This window comes from Garra rufa, chromosome 20 (genome assembly GCF_049309525.1).
Source record: "Garra rufa chromosome 20, GarRuf1.0, whole genome shotgun sequence".
In the NCBI taxonomy this organism is placed as follows: Eukaryota; Metazoa; Chordata; class Actinopteri; order Cypriniformes; family Cyprinidae; genus Garra; species Garra rufa.
In genome coordinates this window covers 34,638,755-34,650,118 of record NC_133380.1, presented here as the reverse complement: position 1 = coordinate 34,650,118, position 11,364 = coordinate 34,638,755, and the positions used below count along the sequence as shown (strand labels likewise).

At 33.0% G+C, this 11,364-nt stretch overlaps 1 protein-coding gene across 1 annotated transcript; it reads right to left on the bottom strand.

Annotated features, from left to right (window-relative positions):
- Positions 1-6,146: 6,146 nt before the first annotated feature.
- On the bottom strand, positions 6,147-10,894 carry LOC141293533 (WD repeat-containing protein 18-like). The gene is made up of 3 exons (XM_073825559.1): positions 10,685-10,894; positions 6,662-6,772; positions 6,147-6,347 (listed from the first exon to the last, which is right to left on the bottom strand). The coding sequence occupies exons 1-3, from the start codon at positions 10,892-10,894 to the stop codon at positions 6,147-6,149; spliced, it is 522 nt and encodes a 173-aa protein (XP_073681660.1).
- Between the last annotated feature and the right edge of the window lie 470 nt (positions 10,895-11,364).

Here is an 11,364-nt window from a genome sequence, read left to right as displayed (position 1 = left end):
ATTATTTGATGGTTAAGACATTTGACAATTTATATATTTTTTTTGTTTTTAGTACTTAAACTTATTTTATTTCAGTTGTTTGCCAAGGCAACAATCTTCTTTTAGCAAATTTATTTGCTAGTTTAATAGGCATGAAACTTAATATTAAAATTATAAATGCCGATACCGATAGTTTGGAAGATGCCTAATATCGGCCGATAAATCGGTCGGGCTCTATTACAGACTTCCCAGGTCAACGCTGACAAAGGTTCCCGAAAAATGTGACATTTATTGCAGACTCAAGCATATTTTGACATCAGGGGCATGTTCAAAAGCGTTTTATGCAATTATGTGCCCTGAAATACCATCTAGATAGTCAGCTCACTATAGGTGATACGGAGCGCAGTGAACTCATGCGTCTGCGTGTGATTTCTGAAGTCAAGACCTCTCAGCAGCATGTGAGGGTCAAGCAATGTTGATTATGGTGATGGCTGAGAGGTTATTCTGCCGAGCGCTACAGATACAGAATAATAGATGCGCGTCATCTCCTTTCAAAACTCAGAGACAGACGCTGAATTATTCATCCTGGTTTGATGGCTGCGCAGCTCTCTCCTTCCTCCTGCTTTCATATATTGCAGCCTGTGGGCCTGGTTTACCTTAACTAATGCCATCAAACAAACATGACTGCCAGACATCGCTGGTCTTCTCCTTCAACCTTCAGCTGTTACGTAGGTAAAATACAGCAGGAAGCCTCAAACTGCAAGCCTTCAAAAACACAGCAAAAGTTCTCATAATTGATAATGCTCGGCGAGCCTTGAGGTGAACGTCTTTGCACATCAGCCTCACCTCTACGGCTTCAAAGTACCTTATTTCGGATCGATAACAATAACAGCACAGCACAATAGAGACGGACAGATCGGCTGAACGCAAACAGCTTGGAAGCTGAATTGAAGCAACGTGTCTGAAAGCAGAGAAAAACGCCTGAGGTTAGAGAAACGCAAGCTGCAGCCAATTGAAGGTCGTTTTTCACATGTTTTATATCTTAATTAGTCTGGTTGAGATGTTCTTAAAACCATCTTGAAACAAAGTGGAGATGTGTGGCTGTTTATCTAGATTTATTGCACCATCTGCACCTGCTGGAAAACATTGAAAACGCTCAGGGCGCCATCTACTGGACGTAACGTGGAAGCAGCCCTGTCTTAGAAAGACCAGAAAGGACATGTCCGAGTCATCTCACCACAAAAATCAAAAGATAAAAACAAATAAACAAAAATAAGCTTTTTTTATGGCATTGTGACATTGCAAAAACAAAAAAAGAAAACAAAGATATCACAAATGATACACCAGATTTGTTGTACCATCATGTTAAAATAAAATATAAATAGAAAAAATTAAATTAATTTAATTAACAAAGTCTTTATTTAGCTTTAATTTATTTTGCCATAGCAAAAAAAAATATTAATATTTTAGTTTTACTTCAGCTTTATTTAAATTAATAAAAATATTTTAAATAGTTTTAGTCTCAGTTTTAGATAATAACATCAATAAAATAATAAAGAAAATTAAGCTTATTCCTGGAATAATAATTTTCATTATTGTTAAATTAAGGAAGGAAAAGAAAGAAATCACACATGATGCACCAGAGAAGTATGTTGTACTGTCTTTAAGGCATGTTAAAATAAATATTAAAAATATATAAATATATAATAAATATAAATATATTTATTATAATAAATATTATAAAAATATATAAATATATTTTTTTAAATATAATTTAATTCATATATTTAAAGTTTTTTTATTTAGCTTTAATTTATTTTAGCTTTAATACTTCAACCTACGTTATTTTGTTATTTGCCATAGCAAATTTTTATTTTTTTCATCTGATATTTATATATTATTTTAACTTCAGCTTTATTTAAATTAATAAACTATTTTTAATAGTTTAATTCTCAGTTTTAGATAATAACATCACTAAAATAGAAAGAAAGAAGGAAAGAGAGACAGAAAGAAAGAACACATGATGCACCCGAGAAGTATGTTTTACTGTCTTAAAGGTATGTTAAAATAAATATAAACAACATAAATATATATTAAAAAAATTAAATTAATATAATCTAAAATTATATATATTTTTATAAAAAAACACACACACACACACACACATATATATATATATATATACACACACACACACACACATATACATATATATATGTGTGTGTGTGTGTGTGTGTGTGTGTGTGTGAGTGTGAGTGTGAGTGATTTTTTTTTTTTTTTTTTTAATTAGCAGGTTAGGACAGGATGATTTTCATGCCTGTATAACAAACCCAGAAGTAAAACAAACACATGTTATAATAAGAATAATGTCACAATGCAAAAAAATGCTTTTTATTTTTTTAATGCTTTTTATTTTTTTTAAGTGAAATATTACATGTACTCAGATCCCGTTGCATAATTATTCATACCCTTTTCTGGGACACTCGAAATTTAGCTCAGGAGCATTCATTCAATTTTCTAAATTAATGAATCCGTAAAAACTGCATGCATAATTACAAAAGAATTAGCTCTCAACTTTATGAATATTTAATTCACAGTTTCAGATGGAATGCAGCATGTCACACTGCAGAACATCTTCCCAAAAGTTTTCCATGTAAACAGGAGATTTAAAGTCTGATGTAATTAAAAGCCATTAATAAACCAGCAGGTCTACATACAGCTTAACTGACATTATAAATATAGAGGAAAATAATAGTGTGAATAGTTCCAAAGTTAATGACTCATTAGTCTGAATATACATTGAATTAAACACAATCATACCATCTTAGTTGATAATTCAGTATACTTGATTTTTGACAAAATTCTCTTTTCCAGTAGTGACAGTAATGTTTTAGTAGCGACCACGTCACATTACAGAATTTTAACTCACATATTAAAACACTACAAAAACATACTAAAATACAAAAAAATTTACTTTATTTCCCCTAAATAAAGAATTGTGTGTTCTGTTTTGTCACTACTACTACACATATAAAAACCAAATGTAACAAAATAACTCCCAAAAAGTGTGTTTAGTTATAGGAAAATGCTGTTCGGTAGTGACATTCTTCAAAGTTACACACAGATTTTCGAACTTTTGAACACATTTACCTTAAATATAATGGGGTCTGTCTACTCAAACCTTGTAGCTATCAGAGAGAGTGACTCATAAATATATTTCCTGATCATAAATGTAGGAGTGTAGTTAAAATCAGTCTCAGCCAATTGACTAAAACATGCACTGTTTCGGTAGTGACATGAAAAATGCACTTTAAAAAAAATAAAATAATAAAGTTTCATAATTTACAAAAGAAAATATATATTTTTTTATACTTCACTTTAAAAACTAAATTATAAAAATAAAACAATTATTTTTAAAAACAATAATAGAATAACATTGCAGAAATTATTTCAATATCATTTTCCTATGTTCAAATTTAGAGGTTTGGGTTCAGGACAACCATCTCCCAGAATTGAAAGTACCCAATAAATGATGATTTTATAAATTAAGCTTAGTGATATTTGAAATATTATTGTGGGTTTCAATAATATTTACTTTCAGAACAAGAATTTACAGATAATGTACTCACCCCCTTGTCATCCAAGATCTTCATGTCTTTCTTTTTTCAGTCGTAAAGATATGTTTTTTGAGGAAAATATTTCAGGATTTCTCTCCATATAATGGACTTCTATGGTGCCCCCGAGTTTGAACTTCCAAAATGCAGTTTAAATGCAGCTTCAAAGGGCTCTAAATGATCCCAGCCGAGGAAAAAAGGGTCTTATCTAGCGAAACGATCGGTTATTTTCTAAAAACAGTTACAACTTATATACTTTTTAATCTCAAACGCTCATCTTTTTTTAGAAAATAACCCATCGTTTTGCTAGAAAAGACCCTTTTTTCCTTGGCTGTGATCATTTAGAACTCTTTCCCCCGGTTTCACAGACAAGGCTTAAGCCTAGTCTAAGACTAAAATGTAAGTCTGAACTGTTTCAATTGAAAGAAACTTGCACTGACTGATCTTAAATTATATCAGAGCCTTTGTTTTGTCTCAAGATGCTCACCAGTAATGTTTTTTTCTAAGCATGTTTATAAATATTACTTACATGTCCTAATTGAACTATGGTGTAATCCTGGCTTAGTCTAAGCACTGTCTGTGAAACCAGGCCTTTAAGGCTGCATTTAGGAAGTTCAAACTCGGGGGCACCACAGAAGTCCACTATATGGAGAGAAATCCTGAAATGTTTTACTCAAAAACCATAATTTCCTTACGACGGAAGAAAGAAAGACATGAACATCTTGGATGACAAGGGGGTGAGTACATTATCTGTACATTTATGTTCTGAAAGTGAACTACTTCTTTAAATGCGTTTTGTAGTTGTGGGACAGCAATTTGCACCATTTCTGTAGAATGGCCCATATTCAGTCCTGATATTCTTCATATACTGTGCGGTTGTTAGTTTGCAGGAGTAACAGAAATTAACTTTTCTAATAGGTTTAAACAGATTTTTACCTTTTATGGGCATTTTTACTTGTAACCTAATTAAACGCATGCATCATATTTTGTATCAAATTCTTAAATTTAATCTATATTATTTACACAGCAAACCTACAAAAGAAAAAAAAAATCATTGATTTGTTTCTTCTCAACTGGCAAACTGAAACCACTTGCTTTGTGATGCATTCACAGTTTTGTATTAATATTCTAGTCTCATCTTTCAATATTCCCGAGGTTCAGATGGAGTTCCACTACACACTCCTGCCAAACACTGAATAATAAAAGACGAGCAGCAATTTAACAGTGTCACCTTTAAAACTTTTTAAGTCTTTACCTAATTGTATGATGTCACTTAATGGGCTAGCCGTATTATGGGAGAAGAGCAAGCAAAAGTATAAAAAAAATGCATTTATTGGACTTTTCTATAAATCAGCCAAATTCTAGAAAGTGAGGCATGTTAAAATAAATATAAAAAAAGTATAAAAGTTTTTTTTATTTATTTAGCTTTAATTTATTTTAGCTTAAATACTTCAACCTACGTTATTTTGTTAGCAAATTTTAGGTTTTCATCTGATATTTATATTTTATTTTTACTTCAGCTTTATTTAAATTAATAAACTATTTTGTGATCACTACACACTCCTGCCAAACACTGAATATTAAAAGATGAGCAGCAATTTAACAGTGTCACCTTTAAAACTTTTTAAGTCTTTATCTAATTATATTATGTCACTTAAAGGGCTAGGCATTTTATGGGAGAAGAGCGACCAAAAGTATTTAAAAAAAATGCATTTATTGGACTTTTCTATAAATCAGCCAAATTCTAGATTCTACATACTTCAATACGATTTCTTGAATGTGTAACTGCAATAACTAAGGAAACCTCTGTAGATTTGCTGACATTCATTAAGGTCAAGATTTATAACCGTAATAGTTTTAGCCTCAGATTTAGATAATAACATCACTAAAATAATAAAGAAAATTAAGCGTATTCCTGGAACATTATGATTGTCTTTATTGTTAAAAAAGGAAGGAAAGAAAGAAAGAAAGAAAGAAAGAAAGAAAGAAAGAAAGAAAGAAAGAAAGAAAGAAAGAAAGAACACATGATGCACCAGAGAAGTATTTGTTGTACTGTCCTTAAGGCATGTTCAAATAAATATAAAAAATACATTTTTTTAAATCTGATTAATTTAATTATTATATTTCAAGGTTTTTTTTTATTTAGCTTTAATTTATTTTAGCTTAAATACTTCAACCTACGTTATTTTGTTAGCAAATTTTTGTTTTTTATCTGATATTTATATTTTATTTTTAATTCAGCTTTATTTAAATTAATAAACTGTTTTGTGATCACTACACACGCCAAACACTAAATAATAAAAGACGAGCAGCTATTTAACAGTGTCACCTTTAAAACTTTTTAAGTCTTTACCTAAATGTATTATATCATTTAAAGGGCCAGGCGTATTATGGGAGAAAAGTGAGCAAAATTTACTTTTCTATAAATCAGCCAAATTCTAGACAGTTCATTATTCAAGTCAAAAAGGCAAAAACATACTTCAATACGACTTCCTGCATGTGTAACTGTGATAACTGAGGAAACCTCAGTGGATTTGCTGACAGTCATTAAGGTCAAGACTTATAACCACAATTAAGGCTGAAAACAAAAGAGAAATGATGAGTGAAGCTTTTAACGCACCTGAAGAGATTCCATATGAGAGCCAGATTATCCTTCCCTCCTGACACAAAATGACTGCTGTCATCAGTGAAACGGATGCAACTCACGTCCTGATAGTGCCGACTCAAAATAGCCAGCAAATTTCCTGTTGACATCTATTAGAAAGCATGAAAAGTCAAAGTTCATGATAAAATATAACTTTCCATATTCCAGCTTAATATGCAGAGACAACTGTAAGTAAACAACTTGTCACAATAAATCTTGGTCATATAGTTTTGAAAGAACAAACTATTTAATTTAAAAAAAAAGTAATTTAAGCACCCAAAATAAATAAATCCCTAAAAATAATAGTGAATTTTAAGTCATCATAGAAGAGCATGCATACTTTTTTAATGAGTTAATCAAATGAGAATTACGTCAAAACTAAGAAAAACAGTGTAATATTTCTTGATACCCAAAACCTCCTCACCTCCCACAGGTAAACAGCTTCAGCGATGCCTGCCAGTACATAGAGGCCATCAGGAGATGCAGAGAGACACGTAACAATCCCAGGACACACAATCTTCTGCTGTAGCTGGTCCTGAAAGATATTGATGTGCAGAGCTTTTCTCAAGCAGAATTCAGAGCATTTCGAAGCGCTCACACAATATGCTCAAACTGAAACTCACAAGCAATGACAAGGGTTGGGTATTGAGAACCGGCTCCATTTTAGAACCGGTTCCAAATCTACAATAACCAGGTATTCGATAAGAGACGTGCATTTCGATTCCGCTTAACGATTCCCGCGTTCACATTTTAATGTGTTTTTTAAACTACCTAAGTGCAGGAAGGAAAAGAACTTGCGCATTATTCGCTTGTAGGGCTCACATCTGAAGCGCTCCCATTTCCAGTGGTGCACTTAATAAAAGCCTAATTTCACATGCAAATAAGCTAAATCATGTAACGTGACTTTCATAAAACCGGACGTGCTTGATTTATTAAGGTTTCTTTGATGTTGTATTTTTAACAACTTGCGCTGTTCTGTGTATGCGCTCAGAGACGGAGCAGAACACAGATATGTAAAGTAATTTTGGTTCAATGTGCGCCTAAATGGTCAAATACACACAAAAATATTTCAAAATGAGGCGTTTGGTGATTATTCATGTAAACCCTTATCAGTTACGTCTTAAATGATCATAAACAGTTGAGAATGAAAATACGTGTGTAACAGTATATTGGATCCGTGTGGCGCTTAAAGCGACGACAAATAATATTCCTTCTGCCGTCTCTGTGCTTAATATTAATAAAATGTAAAAATACAATGAGAAAAATCTCTCACTGCTCTTGAATGAAGGACTTTTGTAGTTTTAATAAGCAACAAAGCATGTTTAATTTGTACAGTAAAGATGCTGTTTTATTTTACATTCAAATAATTACATTTAATTTCTGTAGTAGGCTGTTAGACTAATTTAGACTTGCATAAAAGTTTTTTTTTTTTTTTTTTTTCATTTGTATCTTTTTTTTTCCTGTTGTATTGCCATCTTTAAATTAATCACAAGTTTTGGACCCAGTCATAATGGTGTTAAATTATCGTGATTACAATATTGACCAAAATAATCGTGATTATGATTTTTGCCATAATCGAGCAGCCCTAATTTAATGTTTGAAATTTATATTAGTCTAGTTGTTTTGTGGTATCTTTTGATAAAACCATAGGCAAAAGACTTAACTTAACTTACAACTTTTTAATAGATTTTTTTTTTTTTTTTCTTATTGGATTCGGAATTAGGAATCGATAAGAAGAATCGGAACCACAATCAATAAAACTCAAACGATACTCAACCCTAGCAATGACTAGTAACGACTATCATAGATTGTCACAGAATCTGCAGGTCGACAGAGTAATACGTTTGTTACATTAGAGTACATATTTCTGGCTGTAGAATGTTTTATATTATTCAAATATTTGACAGGTGCACTTTCAGTTTCATTCAGTGAACCAGAACCTGTCTATTTCTAGGTTGTCAAATTGCTTATACTCATGTTGACTTAAAGGAATAGCTCATTTTCAGAACAAAAATTTACAGATAATGTACTCCCCCTTGTCATTCAAGATATTCATGTCTTTCTTTCTTCAGTCGTAGAGCAATTACGTTTTTAGAGGATAACATTTCAGGATTTCTCTCCATATAATGGATACGTATGGTGCCCCCAAGATTGAACTTCCAAAATGCAGTTTAAGCAAAGCTTTAGAAGGGCTCTAAACCAGGGGTTTTCAAACCTGTCCTGGAGCCTCCCCTTCCCTGCACATTTTGTATGTCTCCCTTATTAGGCACACCCAATTCAGGTCTTGCAGTCTCTACTAATGAGCTGATGATTTGAATCAGGTGTATTAGATGAGAGAGACAAGCAAAATGTGCAGGGCAGGGGAGGCTCCAGGACAGGTTTGAAAACCCCTGCTCTAAACGATCCCAGCTGAGGAATAAGGGTCTTATCTGGCGAAACGATCAGTTATTTTCAAAACAATATGACAATTTACAGTCTTTTTACCCTCAAATGCTGGTCTTGTCTCGCCTCTGCGGTGCACATGCGTAGTCTGTGTGATCTGGTTCAATACAGTTAGGGTATGTCGAAAAACTCCCATCTCGTTTTCTTCCCCAAATTGAGAATCGCCCTACATCGCTGCAGAAGTACTGACGTGTTTACAAAGTGAACATACAAAGAAGATCAAACGCCCTTTACAAAAAAAAAAGGTAAAACAGCGAAGTACATAGACTACGTATGCACGTTACAGAGACAAGACAATACAAGCATTTGAGGTTAAAAAGTATATAAATTGTCAATTTGTTTTGAAAAGAACCGATCGTTTCGCTAGATAAGACCCTTCTTCCTCGGCTGGGATCATTTAGAGCCCTTTGAAGCTGCATTTAAACTTTTGGAAGTTCAAACTTGGGAGCAGCATACATTTCCAATATATAAAGGGAAATTCAGAAATTTTTCCTTAAAAAAAAAAAAAGAAGACATGAACATCTTAGATGATAAAGGGGTGAGTACATTATCTGTAAAAAAAATTTCTGGAAGTGAACTAATCCTTTAAAACCTGTCTATTTCTAAGACGTACATACCTTTTCTTTCTTCAGCTGTAAAGAAATTATGTTTTTTGAGGAAAACATTTTACGATTTCTCTCCATATAATGGACTTCTATGGTGCCCCTGAGTTTGAACTTCCATAATGCAGTTTCAAAGGGCTCTAAACGATCACAGCCGAGGAAAGAAGGGGCTTATCTAGCAAAATGATCGGTTATTTTATTTAAAAAAAAAAAAAAAATGCTCGTCTTGTCTAGCACTGTGTGTACTTTGTGTATTCCGGTTCATGACAGTTAGGGTATGTTGAAAAACTCCCATCTCATTATGTCCTCCAACTTCAAAATAGTCCTACATCGCTGTTTTACCTTGTTTTGTAAAGGGTGTTTGATCTTATTTGCACGTTCAATTTGTAAACACAGAGTGCACTAGAAAAATCCCTTCTTCCCCGGCTGTGTTCGTTTTAGAGCCCTTTGAATCTGCATTATGGAAGTTCAAACTCAGGGGCACCATAGAAATCCATTATATGGAGAGAAATTCTGAAATGTTTTCCTCAAAAAACATAATTTATTTACAATTGAAGAAAGAAAAGATATGTACATATCTGTACATTTTTGTTCTGAAAGTGAACTTCTCCTTTAAGTCAACATGAGTGTTGCAATTTGACAACTTTGAAATAAACAGGTTTTAAAGGATTAGTTCACTTCCAGAACAAAAATTTACAGATAATGTACTCACCCCCGTATCATCTAAGATGTTCATCTCTTTGATCTTTACGACTGAAGAAAGAAAGACATGAACATCTTGGATGACAAGGGGGTGAGTTCATTATCTGTAAATTTTCTGAAAGTGAACTACTCCTTTAAACATTTCTGCAAAAGTGTTAACTGAGTAAAAATGGTTTATTGCAGGATTAAATCCAGCACAATCTAATAAAACACACTTTAATCATATTGGTGGATTTTCTCCTGAAATTATAAACTTCTGTATAATCCTGCAATGACCTATACTGAGTAACACTTGTTAAAATATGACAAATTGGACTTGCCAGTGAATCACTGCAAGCTGACAAATACCATATTTGTGATTTTTTTTTTTACTAATAAGGTGTTTAGGTTAATATTTGTTTTTATATATAAAGAAATATTATACTTTAACTCACCTTTTTACCTTCATTTGTATGCTAGTACGATGTAACAGATTATAAAAAGTATAATAATTACACAAAAACTATAAAACGTGCAGCATCAATTCTCCGCAGTAACAGCTTGACAGTTTGTCTATTAACAAACACAACTCTTTATCTTCATAGTTACCTAATTAAACTAAACAACATTTTTTTCTGCTATGTATTGCTTATTTACTGAATGTAATATTGCACATACTGAGTGTTTTTTCAGTATTCACCAGATGCAGCAGCTCTACTCACCTTTCTTTGGATCTCCCACACGTTGATGAAGTTCTTGCCGAGTTGAGCTCCTAATATGTATTCTCCGTTCAGGACTGTTAAAGCCCTGGAGGAGGTGTTACCCCCGCGATAGGACAAGAACTCTGACCCGGAATGAGGGTCGAAAGCCGCACAGTTAAACAGCTGACCCGCTGAATCTGCAGACAGAACTACCTCCATGGGCGCCGACATGTTGGAAACACAAAGCGCGATTATTTTGGAAGGCGACGAGGGGCGGGTCTGCATAACGTAATTTCCGGAAAAAGTAAGGAACTCTGGGTATTGAAGTTTAACGTCGTCATATGTGTTTGTTTCGTATTTTTGTATGTCACGCTGTAAAAATCGCGTCAGCATTTGTCTCGTCGTTAAATGTTCACCTAATTTGTAACTTTAACCACTATAAAATGTTTAGTACTTTTAAAGTGGTTTAAATGTACATCAAGAGAAGACTTAAAAACAGTAGTCATAATGTTATCATTTACATAGGAGCGGTCGAGCCCCTCCCTGGTTTCCACTACAAATGCTGTTCTGGATCATCCATTTAAGTTTAATGTTTATAGTAATCATATTCTCATACATAGTAATGTTGCATCCTTTAAAATATAGTTGCCATAGTAACATTCTAAGACAGTTAATTCAGTTAGTTGCCTTATTCAAGTAGA